The following is a 22,982-nucleotide window of genomic DNA, read 5'->3' on the forward strand; positions in this document are numbered from 1 at the left end:
AGGTTTTATGCTTATCCTTTTGGATTTTAAAATGGGTCCATCTAACAGAAAACACTGGTAAAGGAAGTAACCTTTTAAAAAGATAGATATTTAAATATGCTCCAGGGAAAATGCTAACTTTATTTTTTTCTTTTTCAAATAAAACTTCCTTCACACAATTTCTGTCTTGCAGTGTGGCAATGACCATTTCATCAACATAGGTCACAATGGGAGTACCTGAAAATTGAAGGAAATCTAATGCTTGAAAATCTACTCTGGAGAGATGTAAAATACAAAGCTAAAAATTTCACATAGCTAATGCCTTTTTCTTTCTGTCCTTTGTTGCTTCTAGTCAATTCTCACTGCCTTTTGGATAGCTGCCAACAGAACTTGTTTCTTCCAGTTAATGAAGGTAATGATAGTTTTTCAACCACACTAAACTTTAAAGGCTGGGTGATTGCAAAGAGACTTAATACCAAATTTAAAATCAATCATGGTTTTATGTACTCTTAACTGTTTCTAAAAGATGTGGATAAGCAGAATGCTCTGGGAATTAACTGCAGATTAATGATTTTATCCATTCTTGAGATATGTCTTCAAAGACAATTTCTTGTCAGAGAGCAGAAATGACTAAAAGTCTTGTTTCCTATTTTCTTGTTAGCCAAAGTTAGTAATGCAGTATTTTTTTGTATGTGAGCTCTCCTTAACCAACAGTGCACAATATTCTGTAGGAAGTATGTAGATTGATGAGTTATTCTACAAGATTTTAAGAGCGAACTTTTTAGCAGGAAACATTCCCAATGGTTTTAATTTGTGATTTTTTTTTTTTTCTTAGTCTTTAACTCTGAGAATTGAAGTCAGTCTCCAGAGTGACTCCTGCAGATTTGCTGTTTGGGGTTCTTTTCCTTATCTGAAAGGAATTTTTATGAGTGTCACCTGTTCTGCCTGTACTCTCTTTGCAGATGTATGTTTACTTTTATAACACAATCAGTTAAACCTTGTAAGGTGAGCTGAGATCTTTTAAGATCTCAAAAGAAAACCAAAATAAATAAAAAAATCCAGAATAAGGGTGTCAATGACAACCTTGAGTCCATTCTCAAAAAAAAAAAAAAAAGACAAAATAACTTGAGAGCTGAAGTCCTAAGGTCCTAAAAGTTTTATAGTCAATTTTAAATATATTTAAGCATCAAATTTGAACTGATTTAGCTAGGGAATAAAACCTATCTACCTTCAGGAATCTTGGCTCTTGCCTGCGGAGTTCCTTACAGCTGAGTAGGGAGCTCCTAGCAGCTTACCTCCTGCACGAACATAAGGAGATTTAGGTTCTCAAAAACCGAGTCCCCCAAGACTAGCTGGCTGACCTCAAGATTGCCTACAGTAGCCTGTACTCAGAAGATCCTCAAATCCCACTCAGCTCTTCTACAGCTTGGCACCTATGAATACCAGCCCTTCCCCGCAAAACATCACTGGAAGTAGCATTATCACAGAATCACACAGTAGCTGAGGTTGGAAGGGACCTCAGAGATCATCTAGTCCAATCCCAAATTATCTTTTTCTGTGTCCAATAACTCAGTGTTCAGGGAGAAGGTAAAACAAGTATGTGCTTGCTCAGATATGTGGTTTCAAGACAGTGGCAAGATGGGGACTCATATGAAATCAGGACAAGTGAAAACCAGCCCTTTCCCTAGCGTGCCATTCTAGATCCTGTCAGACAGCACATTTGGGAGATATGGACTCAATTTTTTCTTCTATCTGAGGAGGATTAAACCCGTATTTTCCAAAAGTGTTCTTGATAAACTGTGCTGAGGGAAGGAAGAAAATGAATTCTCATTCTTTCCTATGCTGATATTTGCACAGAGTAATTGAAGGCCTGGGCCAGAGAAAAAGTGAATATTTCTGTACCTTTAAGTGATGAAGACATTCCTTTAAAAGTCCACCTGACTTTTAGTTCCTGCTCCCAAAACAGAACCTTTTTTCGTTTCTTTTATTCTAATTGCTGCTTAATATTACCAGTTCTGTGTCACGTCCAAAATGACTGAAGAAAAGTGCTCATATTTTTAAAGGAATTTATGTGGGACAAGTACTGTAAGGGTTAAAAAATCACTAAGTGCTATATGCAAAAGTGATTTAATGAGAATAAGCACAAGGTCACCAAGATGGCTGTTTGGATTTAAGTAGCTATCTATCTGTCCTTTTAACAGCCTATATCTAAGGTTAATATCTTCAGATCCCCCACAGTCGATTCCTTTGGAGATGTCTAAAAACTATAACCCCTTATATTTTTAAATCCCTATAAACCTAATTCTGTTTTAAGGTGTGTTCAGTATTAACAATGCTGAGATGTTTGGCACCAACTTCATGCCTGCTTGCCATGAGCATTTTCATGTGAGATGATCTCCAGCCTGACTTTCTTGCAGATAGGCATTTCCAGAACGTGCCAAGTATACTATGCAATACACCCCCGGGAATTTTTGAATATACTGACTCTCTGAGGAGGGTTCCTAATGCTCAGGCTAGAAGGGCGTTCTCAAACAAATCGCAAATGACGTTCCAGTGAGTAGAGGGCACTGGGAGCAAAAAGACTTGAGTCGCCTCCTTTATGTAGCAAAGGTCTCGGTATAGGATCATGAGCAGTCATTGGGAGAAAGGCTGGAACCCCGGCCTCCAGCCTCTCAGGGGGAAGCCCCAGTATCTAAGACAGAGGTTTGCTTTCCCTCTGGGTGGCCCTTTGACTACAGGTTGGGCCCAAATGTTTGCATTGTCAACAGATGAGTGACATTTTTGCTCTCTTGTTTTCCAATTAAGAGAGGAGGAGATGGAACAAAGTACAGAAATAAAACCTGATAAAGAATTCTGAAAATGGCGTCTTGATCAAAAAACTTCTTTATGGTGAGGGTGACAGCACTGGAACAGGCTGCCCAGGGAGGTTGTGGACTCCCCTTCTCTGGAGATTTTCAAGACCCGCCTGGATGCAGTCCTGAGTAATGTGCTCTGGGCAATCCTGCTTTGGCAGGGGAGTTGGACTAGATGATCTCTAGAGGTCCCTTCCAACTCTAAAAATTCTGTGATTCTGTGATCAACTGGGTCATGCCTACCATGCTGGATTTTGTGAAAAATTGTCCTGCATCTAACCTATGCAGCTGTCTTCTTGGCTGGGTGGGATAGGAGCAGCCTTGCTGGATTATTTTGAAAAAAAAAAAAAAACAAAACAAAACCACAAAACAGTTCATTTACAGAGAAACTCAGTTTTGGAATGGGTAAAAATATTTGTCGTCAACATCAGAAAAGTCAAATCCATGAGTTTTCATGTCAAAATTGTATTTGACTTGAAATTTAATTTAAGTATATTAAAATATCAGAGAAAGAAACTAAATGAGACAAACTCCTCTACTCTGAACTCAATGAATGTAGAAATTAGCTGTATTGCCCCTTCACAATTCTGCTTTAATTTCTTATAGCTGTACTGTAGCAAAACCACGTGCACTGAATATGCACAACACTGACTATTGACTAAAACACTTTCTGAAAAAGAAATTATCGTGGGGCTGCCCAGGACTGCCCTGACAGTCCAGCCAAGAGGCTGAAGGCAGTGTCACAGCCCTCCTATAGTTAGATGTTCCAGCATCTCAGTTTTCCACCAGAAATACTCCAACAAGGCCATCTGCATCAGGGGAAATTCAACCTTCAGAGAACATCAGGAGGCACATTATAATATTGTGACCTGATAAAGAAAAACAGGACTCGTCCTCTCCATCATGCAGCTCAGCTGACACGCTCTAGAGGACAAACCCAATGAACTTGAAAATTGAGTTAGTTTTTTTCTCAGGAATTAATGTAACTGCTCGGCTTCCATCCAAATTCCATTTCACTGCTAATGTGTTTTTAATTTTAAAGTTGTTTTTTTTTTTTAAATAACAGACCACAAATCAAAATAATGGGTATTCTCCTTCCCATTCTTTAATTTTAATATTCAATATTAAGCTATGTAGAGTCCCAGTAAATAGAAGATTTTTTAAAAAGATAATTAAATTAAGTAATGCAATACCTTCTGCTTTTGTTTTTGCCCTGTTGTTTAAACTTAGAATCATAGAATCATAGAATTATCTAGGTTGGAAGAGACCCTTGGGATCATCGAGTCCAACCATCTACCCTACTCTACAAAGTTCTCCCCTACACCATATCCCCCAACACCACATCTAAACATCTCTTAAACACATCCAGGGATGGTGACTCAACCACCTCCCTGGGCAGTCCATTCCAATGCCCGACCACTCTTTCTGTGAATAATTCTTTCCTAATGTTCAGTCTAAATCTACCCTGTTGGAGCTTGAAGCCATTCCCTCTTTCTTCCTTAAAAGAATTCTGTAATCCAAAGTCATCAGGTTAAATAAAATTGTTCTGTTGGTCTAGAAAACTGGCAATCCTAACCAATATTTACTCTTCTTTATGTTTTGACCTCAACACTATCTACTGTCTTAAATAGTATTGATGTAATCTATCATATTGAAAGGAATTGGCTCCATAAACTGATTGCATGGAAAAGAGAATGATTTCACAAAGGGCAATTCCTTCTTCCTGGCCTGGAAGGTGTTAGTGTACTCATTTGTAGTGGCTTCCCTGCTGGAAACAATGGTTGCTTGCAATTGTTTTGTTTTTGTTTTTGTTTTTGTTTTTGTTTTTGTTTTTGTTTTTGTTTTTTGTTTTTGTTTGGTTTTGTTTTTGTTTTTGTTTTTGTTTTTGTTTTTGTTTTTGTTTTTGTTTTTGTTTTTGTTTTGTTTTTTTGTTTTGTTTTGTTTTTTGTTTTTTTGTTTTTGTTTTTTTTTTTAATGGTGATTTTAGAAAGCAGTTCCACGCATATCAAGCAGTTTCCTTGATATTTCTGTTTTTTTGAAGTGTTCCCAAATTCTGCTCATAGTCAATTTATACTCAGCTTCACACTTTGACTCTGGTTTTCTTTCCAGGAGGTTAGCCTTCGGCTGGCTTTTCAGCCTAGGTTGTGAGGTGCACCGGCTCCCATGGACTTCAATAAGACCATGAAGGAGCAGATGGGCTACCTGAGAGCCTTCCAAGCATGCTGCTTACTGCCCCAAAACCAAGGCAAACTGGGAGGTGGCTTGCTGGCCAAAGCAATGGGGTACCGTATCGGCTTTCAGGTAGAAGGGAGATGGCAGCAGACACAGGCATTTCTACTAAACAGCCTCCCGGTGGGTTAAGGCTTCTGCAACCACAGCATTTACAGCATTGCCAGGCTCAATTAGAGTTATGAAAAGTAATACTTTTTAAAATAGGCACCTCATACTCGAATTTGGCTTAGTTTAGCTTGTTTTCTCTTGCCTGGTTGTTATGTTACTTATTACTCGTACCCAATTACCCTATATAATCTGAGGGGTCACCATAAGTGAAGGACAGTAGTTATTCTAAAGAGTTTATGACCTGAATGGAAAGGCAATATTGTTCTCCATTTCACAGATATTATATGAATCGGAAGAAGGTTAAATCTAAAGTTTCAAAGCGTTTTGGCACTACTTAATTTGAGAGCACTACTTAATTTGATGGAGCCTCTCAGAAACCTGGCTGTGCACGCCTGACTCAGGTTGGGAAGTCATGGCACAAGTCTGTGCAGATCGGGCACAAAAAATCAGTGGCAGAACTGGGAACAAACCACTCAGTTCAAACTTCTGGCTCATCTTCCTTTCTTTGTGGCTCACGTCTTCCCCAGGAACAATCCAAGAAGGGGTGGTCACTCTTAACTTACACAGGCATCAGCTTCCCTGCAAATGATGGGGTTTTATTCGAATGCTGCTGGGTTCTCCAAACAGGCAAATCTCCCTTGTGTCAAAGTAGGTCCTGTCTGAGTGAGGAGGGGTTATCCTACCCTTTAGAATAACAGTGAGAATACCCAAATTTCTTCTTTCTTTCCTTAACTTTTCCGTATGCCTAGCAGAGGATTTAGCTCTCTGCTGTATGTTGGTTTGGAAACAGCACAATTAAAAGCAGTTTAAAATAGAAAGTGATGAAAAATGTCTTTCTCCTTTAACAGTATCTGACTGGACAGGCTCCAGAGAAAAGGTATTCCTGTAGGAATCTAATCCATTAACTTCTCCATGAAAAACAATGGTGAGGACAAAGAAGTTCAGCAAAAATCCTGGTGTTTGTTTCCTGCACGGTATAGTGTCTCTTTGTTTCACCAAGTTACTGGCAGTTGCAAAACTGCCTTCTGCACAAAAGCCATAACCTGTCCAGGTCTAGAGGCTGCAACGATGAGAGAGGCAGGTGGTCCTTTTACAGGTATCTACTGCTCTGAGGGTACACTCGGTCAGTCTCATACTCAAGTCCCCCTGGCTTCTCTTGCACATTTTGGATTGTGGATCCTTTCAACAGGTACAGCACTGTTGCCAAAAATGTATTAACTTTAAATTTACAAGAAGTCACTTAGTGCTGATCTTGACAGGGCCATCTTCCCAAACTTGCCTATTCTGGTCCTTCTCAAAGAGAAGCTGAAGCCCAGGTGGAAGAATTGGCCACTTTTTGGCATGGCAGCAGGTAACTCGGGGGCTTGCAGGATACTAAGAGAGCATGTTTGTCTCCCACCAGATCCTCCAAAGCCTCTTGGAGTTCTTCTGTGGCTCTCAGAGTAGCTCTAGGTTTGGTAGGTCCCATTTTCTACCTTTGCACAGTCCATTAAAGGCTGCTTTCTGGAGATGATGGTACTTCAAGAATTCTCCTGAATCTTATGCTTGATTCTACCTGCCAGGAAATAACCCAATGCAGATAACTGTGAAAGTCTAGCTATGTTACAATAAAATATCACTAAATTTTAAGCAAAGAACATTTTGTACTATACACTTATTTCTGTTGGTACTTAAGTGACAATGAAAAAGAGTATTTCCAAACACAGTTAATTCTGCAGTACTAGGTTAGGCTGAGCTATCTCAGTAACGCTTCTAAGTACTTCTCATCACTACCAGTAATTATGAGATATAGGTCTTGAAAACAAACAATAATAATAAAACCCCTTCACTGTGAAAATACCGTACACTGTGATGTAAACTCAATGTAGTTGAATTTGAAGCACACCTCATTTTGTGGTGTTTTTATAAATAACATTAAATTATGCACCTTTTATATGTGATGTTTATTTTGTCAACTTCCATGTTCTGAAGTGACCAAGTAAGGATTTTTGTTTGTAGGTAAAATCCTCTTCTATAGAAATTAATAACTTTTTAAAGACTGGCCAGAGTAAAATTTCTTTTCTGCTTCTAATAATAAATTATAACCAATTTGAAGTTTCAAATTATCAGTACTGTATTTCCATTGAATCCTTAACGCAATTCTTAGTGTCAGGTCCTTAAAATTTACATTCTATACTAAAGGCATATGGCTGAATATTTCTTATGACTTGCTTAAGGGAATGATTAGCTCAAATCTCACGCTTTAACTACATGAAGTATATACGTTTGTACACAAGTTATCTGCAAAGTCAGGAAAAAGGAAACACCGGAATATATGGAGCCAGGCTTTAGGGTGCATGACCTGGATGGAAAGAAAAGAGTACGTGAATATTTGCAATTTAATGTCTCATAACTCGGGGCCAGAGTCTGACTACCCTTACGCTGCTATAAGTCAAGATGAAAGCCTTTGGAATAAATGGATTTTTTCCAAGTCAATATAGAAGCAGAATAAACTAGTATCATCGTCTGCCCATACAGGCATGTGATCAGATACATTAAAGAAAAAAGTGCAGGCAGCTGTTTACTATATGCTCTGACCCAGCAGTGAGAATACCACGTGGAAAGAAAGAAGGCAGATGAAAGAAAACAAGCTGTTATAACAAAGAAGAGGCTGAATGGTGACTTAACTGGGGATTAACATTTGCATTTGCAAGAAATACCTCTGTTGTAAATGGATACTCTACAAAAAGACTAGTGAGAAAAAAGTAAACTATAATAATACAAATAATTTATATGGTATACATTATGCTTATCAGAAAGACTATGTAACAGACATCCCATTTCTCTTTTTTGCTTGCCAGAAAACAACCCTTGATTCAAATTTTCTGTGTAAGACCCAGCCTTTCTTATAGTGCAATCATAGACAATAACACTATGCCTGACCCCATTCCTCTGAGAGTCTTTTGGCATACTACCAAAAGAAGCAAAATCTGAAGAAGCCATTAGAAGAAAATACAGACTCAAGCCAATGTCAAGAACAGAAAGGGATTATTGTCGAATTTGTGTCTCATGTAAACTGGTATTATTTAGTAGCATCAGTCATGTTTCTGTCCTAAAGAGGTTCACTTTGGTGTTTATCATTGGAGTTTATGAAAGCTGAGAGTCCAGCTTCTATTTCTTTTCCCCCAGTCCCCTTCTGGTGCATCATCCGATTCCTGCAAACACGAGAGGAACAGTGGCACCGAGACCGATTACTTCCCCTTCCTCCCACAGCACAGGAGCTGCCGCTCATGTCCTGCTGTTCCTCAGCCAGAGGCAGAAGAGAGCACGCTTCCCTCCTGTAAAAAAAAATAGGACTAATATTATGTTTTGCCACTGTTCTGAGTTTAGTAAACGTAGACTGGCTTGTAAATACAGAACCTGCTCCTTTGTGTGCATCAGAACCATGAATATTAACTTATCCAAACCACTTTTATACAACAATTTAAAAAATGGTAAGGAAAGGGTTGAGGCAAAAGCAGTCTTTTGATAGTTTTGAGGTGGGTTTTTTTGGACCAGAGTCTGATCTAAAGCACCCTGCGGCAAGGGGGTCTTTTTTCAGTACTCTTTGGACCAGGCCCTTAAAATACGGTCACAGCAATATCTCTACCATATTACATGATTGCTTCTTCTCACCCTGCGCTCAGTTGGAAGGTGGTCAAGACAAGCCCGAATTTGTACCAAAATATTTGCCGTGTGTTTCAGATAAGGTATAATAAACTCTGACCGCAGCAGAACAGATTTTACGTCCGACATTTCCTTTTAAACGCCTTTATCTTTCTCCCTCCCTCTTCGCTCTCACACCCCTGCACCCTCACATTTTATGTGACTGCCGCCTCGCTTTAGTGCCTTCAATAAAATAGCCTCAGCCAGCGAAGCAAACACAAGCACCTTATGAGGTGTGACTAACTTCTGAGCGCAGCCCTTTTCCTTTGCTGCTGTTTATAGATGACATAGGAGCCCTTGTTGGCCCTGCAGCTCGCTTAATTGACTTCAAGCTGGGAGCGAGCGAGGGAAAAGGAAACATGGCATTCGTTACCTTTTTGATCCCCTGCTTTGTGATCGGCACTGATATGGCTTTCTCTTGCCAGAATACCGACGACTTCGTGGGTGCCAGTTCTCCAGGGGACATTGTCATTGGAGGCTTGTTTGCAGTTCACAGCGAAATGCTGCGTCCGGAAGAATATCCCATCAAGCCGGTAATTCAGAATTGCGCTGGGTGAGTAACACTGAAAATTACATATATAAGAAAGAAGCGATCACTGACATCGGGCGTGCGCTTCTTATATTAAGATCAACACAATCTGTTTCTCTTGCATTTCTTAGTCTTTAAAAAGACCTTGGACGTCACATAAGTTGCACGTAAATTAATACAGGGTGACAAAATATGGCAAAGTTACAGTAAAAAATACTGTGGCTGCCTGAGGAAGGGAACGAGCATTTGATCCTATTTCAGTCTTCATATATAATCAAATAGCCCTGGAGGTTTGTGCTGGGCAGTCGTTTAATTTCCATATAAATGTTAATTTTCTGTTATAGATCTGAAGTACTGTGATGTGCTGTTGTTCATTATTTGTTATGAAGTTGCACCTGTGTGATTTGAACACAGGCAGACTGTTCCATTTTACCTAACCACTGATTAAAGTACATCCCATGCCTCACAGGGCAGCTCAGTTGTAATCTATGATAGTACCTTGCCGACTAGATTGTAATTATTGCTATAATTACTGTAATCATTACCCTTTGTATTGTAATTGTGGAATTATGTTATAGGAGAGACTATATATAAACACCATGTCATGTATGGATTCAGGTTCAGACTATGCATCAGAATATTTATTTTGTTGGCTCCAAATCCTACTGTGCTTGAAACATCCATTTTTCTGGAAAGAATGCAAAGGAAACCGGGTGAAGAACTTCATCTTAAGTATATAATAACGCTTTCCTAAGCCCACGAATTTCAAATATGCATCTTCTTTAATTTTAAGTCAGGTGCAAATCCTCAAACTATTTGAATTTTACATGCAACTTAATCCCACATCTGAATCTAATAACAAGCTGTACATGCAGGTATCCATCTGGATTTATTTCAAAATGAAGACGAAGTTGATAATTTTGTCAGTCTTCCACTCTTTTCCTATGGAGTCATAAACTATGTCAGGTCCATTTGAAATTTAATTTAGTTTGCAAGATTTGTAAACTTTAGAAAAGCTTTGCCTGAGGGAAGGGTTGGTTGTATTGGAGACATTTTGTACTAACACAGTTCTGATTAAGCCTCTGTTATGATATCCACTGGAGATAAGGGGAATAGCTGTAGTAGCTTCATCAGGTTAAGAGAGCGTTTTAGGAATGGCCATGCAACCACTAGAAGACCTCAACCTCTGAAAAATTTTCTTCTATTATGAAATATTCAGTCCTTTCTTTTCTCTGTTTCATGCTTTTGGTGAAAATAAATACATTTTTAAAAGGCTTACTGGGCAGATGAAGTAAATTGAAACAGCCCCACTGACTTTGCCAGATGCTCCCTGAAGTTACCACTTTCAACTTTTCATGTACCATGAAAATTTTGGGTTTAGTACCTGTTTTTTTCAAGAAAATCATTTTTATTCAGGTGTATTTTAAATTTTGGTTTATTTTGCTTAGTCTCCCACTTAGGTGAGACAAAAATGTGTGATTTCTAATCTTTTGTACGCTACAACCCAAGCAAATCGCAAAAAAAAAACAACATACTATCCATCATTTCTTTTCAGTAGCTGTCAAGTTCTAAAGGATATGCTTAAAACAGACTTTGCTTTGGCCTTCTTCCCAGCAATGTTTTTCTAAAGTAAAACCTCTGTGTTTCCTGACAGCTTTGAAATTCAAATTTTTCTTCAGACGCTTGCAATGATACATGCTATTGAAACGATCAACAATTCAACGCTGTTACCCGGAGTTACTCTGGGCTACGAAATCTATGACACGTGCGCAGAGGTTACAAAAGCCATGGCATCAGCTCTGAGGTTTCTGTCTAAATTCAATTCGTCTGAGGATGTTGTAGAGTTCAAGTGTAACTACACAAACTATGTCCCGAGAATCAAGGCCGTGGTTGGAGCCAGCTACTCGGAGGTGTCGATGGCAGTTTCAAGGCTGTTGGCTTTGCAACTAATCCCACAGGTGGGTTTGAGGGAATTATTTCCTTTTGGACAGAGGGTCAAATTTACCACGCTTAGAAGAAAGGTGCGGCTCGGGTCGTGGGGGTTGCAACGTGTTCGCTGCAGGGCAGGATTTGGCTCAACCGAAGGACATCAGGAGGAGTGTCATTCGACTCTAAATGTAGGGCTTGATTTACTTGCCTAAACAAAGGCAGTAAGGGCTAGTTAATACGCCCGAGGCACACGCCTCCAAGTGCTATTTCAGGATGATGCTGGGCTCTTGTCAGCCCGGCAGCGCCAGCAGTCAGTCCTGTATAGCGCTGCCAGTTACCCCAGTGTACCTTGGGTGTCACTCCAGGACTTTGTTCAGGCAACAAAGTTAGACCCGCCATGTCTAGTCCAGCTGGCGGTGAATATGACAATAACCCATCTCAAGCTGAAAAAAAAACCAACCAAACAAACAAACAAAAAACAAAAAACCCAGACAAAATCAAATTTGGCCAGAAATTTGGAAAATCTTTCCTGCCTGAGAGAGGTTAGATGCTGGAGTCTGTTATAACTGTGGACAGGGAAGTGAGGAATATTGCTCTAAACCACAGATTTACTTTGTTATTCTTCAAACAGTTGTAGAAAAGAGGGTATACAACTCTCTAGATCCACACTGGTCCTTCCCAAAAAATCCTTCTCTATTTCTGACCTCTCTAGGACTGGTACAGTCCCACACTTGCACTTAGGGCAGTGCTTCCATTTCTACTTTCACCACTGTAAAAAAGTGGGGTCAAGGCCAGGACCAACAAGGGAAAAGGGGATCCACTGCCACACCATCCTGTGATGTAGGTTGGGTTTGGGAAGCTGACATAAATTACCTCCCTGCAAAGTAGCAACATAGTAACCAAACACATGGAAAAGACTTAAAATCTGAACCAAACTTAACTTCTGAGTCTTCCCTGCAAGGGTAGGAAGTAATTATGACCTCCAGCTCCACCACAGGAGCTATAGTAAGTATGAAAACTAAAATGCCACGCTTGAACATAATTAAAAAGCAAGTAATGAAATAAATCCGCATTGGGACATGCAGGTGAAAAAGGTGACCCAGCATATTTTTCCCATCAACAGCACCTGAAATCTTCTGACATCACTAAGATTTGGTATCCCCTCCAGACAGCTCACTCTCATTTTGGAAAGCTTAGATCTATTTTTTAAGAACTGTCGCACAATGTAGAAAATACAAGTGTAGGGAAAAAATCTCCTACAAACAAATAGAAAAGGATTAAAATTAGAGAGATTCAGATAACAATGTTCCATTTATGTTTTTCTAGCTACATTCACAAGAAAAAGGTAATAAATCTTTTATATGAAAGAATTAGAGCATTCTGTAGTATTGGTTACTGTTTGTTTTTCTGGGAAATTCTTCTAACAGATTTAATGATCCATTTAAAATATAGTAATTAAACCTTGCAGAGAAAATGTAATATAATATACTCAGTGCCAGAAAAATACTGCAAAATTAAAAGGTACTAGCAATTTAAATAATAACTCAAACAAGATTTAATGCTTCCAATGTTTTAAATATTGTTTTGAATAGCACGTTAATAGTATCTGAACAGAGTAAAACAAAATCCTTATACCAGCATAATTGTCACATCCACTTTGAAAGGTTTTATTCTCTGCCTTCACTGAAGTAATTATGTGGATGAGGATGAAAACAGTGGAACTGGTACTGGGCACGAGTCTGCATCTGACTAGCACGGTGAGGGAACCCGCCACCTCTCGGCTGCACCTTGTTGGTGTTCACTCACAGGAGGAGGGAGCCCTGGGTCAGGCTGGATGAAAGAGCAATCATGGCAGCTTTGGATCTCTTGGTGTCCTTGGGAGGAGATCACCCCCGTAACTGAATTGTTCGCTCTTCCTAGGTCAGTCCTGTGTCATCAGCTGAAATCCTCAGTGACAAAATCCGGTTTCCTTCTTTCTTCAGGACTATCCCCAGCGATTTCCATCAGACAAGAGCAATGGCCCACTTGATCTGTGAGTCCGGGTGGAACTGGATTGGAGTAATAGCCACTGATGATGACAATGGTCGGTTTGCTCTGGAGAGCTTTGGGGTCCAGGCCATGGCAAACAACGTTTGCATAGCTTTTAAAGAAATGCTGCCTGCCTATCTCTCTGACAACACCTTTCACACCAAAGTTGACCGTGCAATTGAGAAGATTGTCAAGGAAACCAGAGTAAATGTTATTGTTGTCTTTATGAGACAATTCCACGTGCTCAAACTGTTTCAGAAGGCAATTGAGAGGAATGTAAAAAAAATCTGGATAGCGAGTGATAATTGGTCGGCTGCAGTCAAAATCAGTACAATTCCCAATATCAGACAGCTGGGGACCATTGTGGGATTTGGATTTAAAAGCGGAGACATGTCCACATTCCAAGATTTTCTGAGAAACCTTCCTGAAAAGCCCACTGATGACAACAAGTTTTTACATGAATATATCATGCTTTTGTCAGTCTGTGCGCACCTGGAATACCATGATTTTCAAATGTGCATTTCAAACCAGTCCCAGGATGATCTATTGGAAAATGTTGAAAATAAACGTCAGATCTGGAGAGATGATTTTTTGAATGCTAACATTGAACCAGGATTTATCCATAGTACTGTACTTGCAGTCTATGCCATTGCTCACGCCATTAAAAGGCAATGCAAAGACAGAAACTGCAAGGATCCCTCTGCCTTCACTCCCTGGGAGGTATGATGCGAATTCTTTCAGGTCTCATTCTCTCTGCAGAACTTTCATCTCATTTTTGCTCACACATTCCTGGATTTACTAGCTTGGTCCTTTCACTAAATGACTTTTTATTCCTGTTCCTGCCTTTCTTCACCAACTGAAATCACCGACTACGTGGTAGACCAGTATTATCTAACTGCTGCAGTGCTGAGGACTAAAATCCAGTTTTACCTTTTTTTTTGGCCTGTGTAGACACAGAAGTTCCTCATGCTAAGCTATGGCTGTGATCTGCTGTAGATACAAAATGATTACTGCATTTCACATGCAGATAGCTTACTGATCATGAGTTATCGGCATACCCATCACCTCCTCCTTCATAGGTACAATAGCAATGGCTGTAAATACATGAATCCACAGGTGCAGAAGAGATCTTAAGCTGCTGGGCTTCATTAGCTACCCTAACACATCCCCTACCACCTTCAAAGAGCACACAGAGCAGGCACCAGCTTGGATGAAGGCTCCAGTCTGTAGGGTCCTTGCTGGAACATCTTGCTAGCTACTCGCTGGGATAGAATAAAACGTATAATCAGTCTACAGTTGACTTATCAGCTTTTCAGCTACTAGTGGTTGGTCCTGTTGCTGCAAATCACTGTAATACACAGCGATGAGTGCTCTTGAGAGATTGGGATATCGCAGGATAGGAGCATTCACCAAAGAGTTTCAATTTTCTTCTCTCTCTCAGCATTATCTCTGTTTTGTCTGAATTCAGGTATTTTCCTCTATAATGAATCTTTACTTGAAAGTGAAAATGCAACGGACTATTCCTCTGTCTGATCTTGATTTATACTGAAGTGACTGGTGGGGATATTAGACACAATCTTTAAGATGGGTGAGGTACTTGTTATCAAACTATACTGGGTGGGAAAAGAAGAGGAAAAATCAGACAAGTAAACCTGACCTGACCTTTTACCCAAGAACCTGCTCAGGAGTATTCACTTTTACACACTTTTACTCAGAGGATTAAACAAAGTTCATTTAAAAGTCAAACAACCACTGAAGCACTCTGACTTGCTCTGACCTCTCATGCTAGGTCAGGGCAGGTCAAACCAAGATAGGGGATTTGACAAAAAAAACCCCACCACCAGTAACAATTGAACTCTTACATGAATTTGTTAACGCGAATGGGAAAAATTCAGGACTGCTCTACAGGGGATACAACTTTACAGACCTGCATTTACATCACTGTTGAATTAAATCCCAAACCACCCAAATTAAAGGTCCTGTTAAGAGGCTAAGAACTCATGAAGAAAACTGAAAGAAAGAGTTATTTGCCCGGTGCTGTTTTCATAATACTTTTCCTTTACACTAAATTTAAATCCTCCAGAAATGGATATATATACATAAAGCTACTAATGCAACTAATCCATATCACACATCTCCATGTACAGAGAAATGACAGAGGCATTCGTGTTAAAGCCTTTGCAAAAATAGCCTTCAATTAAATCAAAACATTGACAAATATTAGCCCCTTCTGTCTGAAGCTTGAGTTGTATCCCAAAAGCTTCATTGTTCCCATATTGTTAGAGAAATTGGAAAAGTGGAGAAGGGGAAGATGAAATTACTAGTCTGAGCATATACAATAAAAAATTTCCTGCTCAGTCTCACAAGACTGCAACATACAACTCAGATGAAATATTGGTTAGAAGTATGCATTGGTTCTTCATAAATTGGTAGAAATGCATCAAGAGTATATGAAGTTTGAAAAAAAAAGACATATTATACACGAAAAATGATATTTCATATGTGTCAGATGTGTTATATACATATACATGCCAGAGCCTTTTGAAGTAATATACTTGTCAGTATGTTCGTTACATGCTATAAATATCACAAAAGGATCCATGTAAGAGTGTGCTTTTCAAAGGGCAGTGAAATTCATCCAAACCTTGGGTTGTTTTTTTTTTTTTGTTAATTAATCCCTATTGCCAAAAATTGTTAGACCTGCAAAGGGACAAAGCCTTTACTTCAATTAAGAACCACAGTAGCTCATGAAAGTCTTTCTATGGTCTCCCCGTGAACGGGGAGTGGATTGTATGTGCCTTAACCTGTCCTTTTCTAGATTCATGCAGAACCTTTTGGTCTCTCTGTTTGTGATGCGGGAGAGAGAACTTTCACTCTGTCGAACAGAACAGGTTGGAATAAGAAGCTGGGCAGTTGCCTTATCAAAGCATGCTTGTTCTGATATTTTCTACGATCTATTAGATATGGCCTGGCTGTTCATTGCCATCGTGCCATTGACCACTTCATCTGAGCAAACTGGCACATATTGTTCATTTAACAGTTCTGAGGCTCACATTGCAATACACAATACCAGTCAGAGTCAAAGCTGAAAACAACATTAGAGTACATATTTCCAGACATGCTGGGGGAGGTTACTTCTGAAACAAATGTTGCCCCGGTCGACTCTGGCGACAGTAAAGTAACAACAAGAGCATCATTCATGGTTGTTCTTTACCAGAGGTTGCAAAAGTTACAAAAGGGTTCCAAAATGCCATTGTTTCTCGCAAGCAAAAAATCTGTTCTTTCCCATGATTGTACCAAAATTTCCAAGGCTGGAAAAAAATACTGACATGAACATTTGGACACATTGCATAGGGTTAAGAAATTATTATTTTTTTATTAATAGATTTTTAAGGTCAACAGGATTGTCTGAATAATGCAATTCTGTGTAGGACATGAAATTAAACAGTTATAAAGATGACTTTTTTTAATTTAATATTATCATACAGATGCTAAACTATTGAGTTTATAACACTGACATCATGCTGATGTATGTTATTGTTCCTTATACATGTGTTCAGCTCCTTGAAGAACTTAAAAAAGTTACAGTCATTGATGATGATAAAGAAATCAAGTTTGACTCCAATGGAGACATGAGAACCAGTTACGATGTACTTCTTTGGAAAGAAATTGATGGCAGCATGGAAATCACCACCATGGCAGAATATGACCCAGAGAAAGGTGACTTCATCTTTGAGGATGAGGAGAAAAAAAAAGAATTTCTGGATCTAAAGGTAACTCTTAATTTGTTGACCTAATGTGAAATTTGCTTCGTATGTTTTCTTCTCCCTCCAGTACTTACAACTGAAGTACGAGTCAGCTAGAAATATCTCTTGTGGTTTCATGATCTCCTTTCAGAGCAAAGAATCCTCTCTGGGTTTATTCAACCACCTTTGTGCACCCCGAGAAGCATGTTAGCCTGTAAGCAGGCTCAATGATTTGAAATGAAGTTATTTGTCCAGAATGCTCCTAGAAAGTTACCTTACATGAGCAAAACAGAAGTTATGTCTATCCTAAGGATGCTATTCCAGAATCTTGAAAAGAGGTTTTAAAATAAAAAATGGCTGTGTATAAAGCTCCCTCTCTTATGTAACACCACCATTTATTTTGTACATGAAGACTCGTATCTGTTGACTTTACTGTTTAAAAAAAAAAAAAAAAGCGTTGTTGATTATTTGCTCCTGTTAGGGCTGAGGTCAGCGCGACTGGGGGAGTCTGAGGTAGGTGGCACCACCTGGAGCCCTGGCACTGGTGGTGCCACTAGTGGACTAGCGGGTGGCCTGGGGCCATTTGCAGCTGGATAAGCTGTGGTCTGTGCACGGGCGGAGATCTTGGTTCACTGTGCAGCTCTGTGCTGCAAAGTATTCAAGCACTAGGGGGATGGGGAGAGGCTGCTCACTAGGTGGGCTGACTTCCAGTCCCAGTGTGGGGACTCAGCTGATAGGAAAGGCTAAGGGCAGGAGAAAAGCTCAACTCTTGCCCCTCTTTGTGGCGCTGCCCAGGATGGCAAGGAAATGTCTCCACCTAATTGCGAGCACTATCCCGGAGGGAGAAGAAATAGCAATGTCCCTCAGGACTGCTTCTGCATTTTACAAACAATTGTCTTTGGAAAGAGGACCTGAACTCAGACCCCGAGAGAAGGCCCTGCTCACACCCAGAGTGGTGCTGTACGACCCAGGGGTGAGCTGCCGAGGGTCGGGAATGTCGGAGCTGCAGTGCAGAGCACCCGCAGAGGTGTCTCAACTGAGCTGAAGTGTCTCCCCTGAGCTGAGATGTCTCCACCAGGCTCAGAGCAGCTGAGCAGGGCTTCAGGATCCCACTCATGAAGCAGTCCACTCAAATCCCCTCTCAGACGCTTCTAGGCTTTCTTTGGAGTGGATCCTCAGCAGTATGAATCCCATGTTCAAAGATGGATGAGACACTTTGGTCTCGATTTTAAAGCTACAGACAGTTCCACTGATCATCATTCAGGGCCAAAAAATAAAACTATCAGGTAAATAATGGCCCATCCTGTCACTTGTTGACTGTGTGGAGAAAATACAAGAAACATAGAGCCTACAATGCCTTTTTTCACCATCGTTTTCAGATTCCCTTGAAATATGCTAGGTACAAAAAGAGAGTGCAAATTGCAGAGCTACTAGAGGTTTATTTTAATGGTTCTTAGTAATTAGTTGGGCCTGAGCTGATTTTTTTTTGTTCTCTGCACACTGCAGAAGGTTCAGTCCACATGCTCCCAGCATTGCAGGCCAGGACAGATGAAAAAGGTTACAGAAAGTCCACACACGTGCTGCTATGAGTGTGTTTACTGCCCAGAAAACCATTACAGCAATCAAACAGGTAAGGAATTGTGATCCAAATAAAGGTTTATTTAGATAGAAATATGATTGTTTTGTTTGGTTATAACATGCCTTGGCAACCTTGGCTATAATTTTGGAATGTGATTAAAATATTTGTTTATGCTTAGTTTCCCGAACATGAGTGTTCGGCCTATAAAACTTGGATGAAATGCTTTTTAGAAGACCAAACGTAAAGCAGTTTATTTTCCAGGTGACTGGCATTATTCTTTGTTAGGATGGAAAGTCTGACTGATTTGTCAGTGAGACTAATTCTCATTAAAATAGAGTCTCGCTTCCCTGTCTTTCTGCAGTACACCCAGCCCAATAAGGAAGAAATTTTTTACAATGAGAGCGTTGAGGCACTGGAACAGGTCGCCCAAAGAAGTTGTGGATGCCCCATACCTGGAGGTGTTCAAGGCCAGGCTGGATGGGGCTTTGAGCAACCTGGTCTAGTGGAAGGTGACACTGCTCATTGCAGGGGGGTTGGACCAGATGATCTTTGAACCTCCAGGCCAACCTGGAATCTATGAAGTTCAAGGGTTATGTATTTTGCTTACCAGCATATTTTTTGTCTTACCAAGGATTGCTGTGGTATGTGATATAACTGTACAGTAATATTTTCTAGTATCAAATCTGATGTGTGCTTTATCACTGTTCATTTATAGGTTTGAGAAAAGTATTTTAAAGGGGAAAATTAAATATGGAGGAGATATGTGGAATTAAGAAATTTGGGGCACAATGTACTTTTCATATCCTGAGAGCAGAAAGAAATTAGATCCTATCTTTTTAATTGAAATAATTGTGAAGTTTCTTCATATCAGAGAATAGGAATCTTACAGTAAAAGTAACCTCTAAAAGCATAGTCTAAAGCAATGTTTATTCTTGCTGTTGTATTTCAAAAGCTGTCTGTAAAGAGAAAGTTGGGTGCTTTTTTTCTTATCTAAGTAGGTAAATGAAAGAAACATAGTTCTGGTTTTTGTAAGATAATAGATTTCATCTCAAATCATTCATCAGGTTTCAGTTAAAGTTTGCCTGTCCAGAGCTCTGCCCAGGTTATGTATCACCGGCCAGCGAAGACCAAGGCAGTTTTAGGACCCTGCTCATACTCCCTGTCCCCTCCCTGCCCCTGGCTGCAGCCACCTCTGCCACCACCGTCACCACTGCCACCGCTACCACCACGGTCACCACTGCCACCTCTGCCACCGCAGCCCTGCAGCTCCTCCGCCCGGTCGGCAGCCGCAATAGTCGGAAGGAACCCTCAGCCCTGCGAATTCCCCTCCGCATCCCTTCCCACATTCCTCTTGTATCTCTCAAGCGTCGATAATCCACTTCGCAGTTTATTTACTTGGGGTTTCTAAGTTATCTTCCTTTTTCTGCTTTCAGATATGGATTACTGCTACCGATGCAACAACAAAACCTACTGGGCTCCCGTCAACAGTACCACATGCTACAGAAAGACAATCCATTTCCTCACCTGGACGGACTGGTTTGCTATTTTCCTCATCCTCCTCTCTGCTTTTGGGGTTGTGTTGGTTTTGTCAATCAGTGTAATATTTACTAAAAACTTGGACACACCAGTTGTAAAGGCATCCGGAGGTCTAACTGTCTGCTATATTATTCTCTTCAGCCACTTCTTAATTTTTTTAAGCACCGTCTTCTTCATAGATGAACCCACAGAATTCAAGTGTAAAACTAGGCAAGCCCTCTTTGGCATAAGTTTCACACTCTGCATTTCATGTATTTTAATAAAGTCGCTAAAAATTTTATTAGCCTTCAGCTTTGATCCCAAGCTGCAGAATTTCCTGAAATGCGTATATAAACCTGTTCCCACTGTGGTCACCTGCACTGGAATTCAAGTTGTCATTTGCACCTTCTGGGTAATATTTAGGACACCTTTTGTAAAGCAAAATTTCTCCATCCCAAGGGCAATAATTCTGGAGTGCAATGAGGGCTCTATTGTGGCATTTGGGATTATGTTGGGCTACATCGCTGCCCTAGCCTTCATCTGCTTCATATTTGCCTTTAAAGGTAGGAAGTTACCAGAGAACTACAACGAAGCTAAATTCATCACCTTTGGCATGCTAATTTACTTTATAGCATGGATCGTATTTATCCCTGTCTATGCAACTACGTTTGGCAAATACCTGCCAGCGGTGGAAATCATCGTTGTTTTAATATCCAACTATGGAATCCTCTGCTGCACTTTTCTTCCAAAGTGCTACATCATCCTTTACAAGCAAGAAACAAACACAAAATCTGCCTTTCTCAAAATGATTTACACATATTCCTCCAAGAGCGCAGGCAGCGTTGCTGTTAGTCAGATCTCTTTGGATTCACAGTCTTCCAGCTCCCGAGCTACTATCTCAGACTCGTGTAAATCTGAGAAAAACTCTGTGAATGGAAACTGCCATTCCCAAGTGCCTGGGCAGAGACTAATAAAAGGGAAAGGTCTTCCTAAAAGCACTGCGAGGACTATGGCCAGGAAAAGACTCTCCAGCATATGACTGGGCAACGTTAACGTACTGGAAGATGAAAAGCCATCTTAGGGAGCCATTTCTCTTTCAGGTCTCTTTCCTTTTGGCACCCCCAAAGAGAGCAGGCCATACCAAATGTCTTCTCCTCTGGTACATAAGCAGTTATCCATTACCAGAGTTGCAAGGCTCTCCTTTCCCACGGAGCCCAGCCCCTGCTCCTGCAGGCACCATGAGGTCCAGCTCCCTTCCTTCCCCAGCTTGCTCACATAGACCCGCGGGAACCTCATCCACAATCTCACTTCCCCAAGTGGGTCAGAAACATCAGGAAATCATTATTTCTCGCAGACATGTAGGTGGGAACATATGGGTTCACCCCACTTTTTTTTTGCGTCTTTGATGCCCAGTTGTTTAAGGAGCTCTTCTTCTGACCTGGATCTGTTTTACAGATCAAACAGAACCCTCTCCCAGCCTTTGTTTGTAAGGATAAACAAGCCCAGTCCTTTAGTCTCCACTTTTAAGATAGGCTTTCCATTCTCCTGAACATCCAACAGTAACCCTTTTCACCTGGTATCAGTGAATCCTTTTTTTTTTTTACCCCAAAAATTGCACATTTTATTCCAGATGAGTGCTGCAGTAACTTTTAAATTTCCTTGTAATTACCAGGCTGATAATGAACTCAAGAGAAGTCTATATAAAAAAGTAAAGAATTTCTCTGGAGCTCGGTAGTTATACATACGTATGGTCTACTACTTTATTCCATACTCAGAGGAAATACACTGATTCCCCTCATGCATCTCCTCTGATTCCTCTTAGTTAAAGATGTAATGTCAATGTGTAACGTCAAAACTTATAAACACTAATTGATCCCTCTTATTAACATAAATAATATAATAGCCATGATCAGCATGGGGTTTTTAGCTTTTTTGACGCATATTTAAAAATCTGATTTTCAACAAGAAAATGACAATGCACCATTCTGATAGGCAGGAACAGCACAAGAACAAACAGGTACGAGCTGCGCTGGGTGGGTCTCTGCTCTGTAGCTCCGTGAGCACAGCTGTGCCGTGCCTTCTGCATGAGAGGCAAAAGGCACATTCAGAGGAGAAGGAATTTTTCTGTCAGGACAACGGTACCACAGAGTTTTTTCAAACCCTAAACAGCAGAGCTATGCTGCCAGTCCAGGACTGGGAAGAATACTTTTCCGTGTTCCTAAAGGCCATAGCCCAGACCATAGGAACATTGCTATTTTAACTTCTGTGCTGTGAAATAATGCTACATTCCTTGAGTTTTGTCCATGCTTCTGTTTGGATATGGAATAAATGGATGTTGTGGCAGGCCAAAATAAAATTCAGTAGATTTGGTGTTACAGAGAAATGTTGTATTATTTTTATGTACAATATATCTATTTTTCTATCATCTATATTTATAAGTTGTAACCCATATCCATATGATTTTTCTACTCGTATTTTGTTAAAAATACCTATTAATCACATTTCAACAATGAAATTACTGTGACATGTAGGCCATATATGTAACACGTATCTGTGAAGACATTTTTAAAGTAAATTGAATGGCCAGGGTGCAATTTATATACATATTTGAGTAATTATGTAAGTTCTGTAGTGGATTGGAAGAATGAAGATTTATGCACTTGTATTTACATGATGAATGCTATTCATACATCAGTTGTTGCAATTACTGTTCTGAATATGAAGTTATGTACAATAAGGTTAAAATTCCTGCAATTTGGCTGTCAATGCAGCAAGAAGTCTCTCCCCAAAAGAGAGAAGCA

The 22,982-nt window shown here is 40.1% G+C and overlaps 1 protein-coding gene across 1 annotated transcript; it reads left to right on the top strand.

Moving 5' to 3' along the window:
• Positions 1–9,214: 9,214 nt before the first annotated feature.
• Positions 9,215–21,220, top strand: GPRC6A (G protein-coupled receptor class C group 6 member A; the record flags this gene model as incomplete). The annotated part of the gene is made up of 7 exons (XM_082481055.1): positions 9,215–9,408; positions 11,039–11,342; positions 12,280–12,318; positions 13,234–14,061; positions 16,902–17,114; positions 18,594–18,717; positions 20,100–21,220. 7 exons carry the CDS (start codon positions 9,215–9,217, stop codon positions 21,218–21,220), a joined length of 2,823 nt encoding a protein of 940 aa, XP_082337181.1.
• Between the last annotated feature and the right edge of the window lie 1,762 nt (positions 21,221–22,982).

The sequence above is a fragment of the Vanellus vanellus genome (assembly GCF_965231255.1).
Source record: "Vanellus vanellus genome assembly, chromosome: 3".
Classification (NCBI taxonomy): Eukaryota; Metazoa; Chordata; class Aves; order Charadriiformes; family Charadriidae; genus Vanellus; species Vanellus vanellus.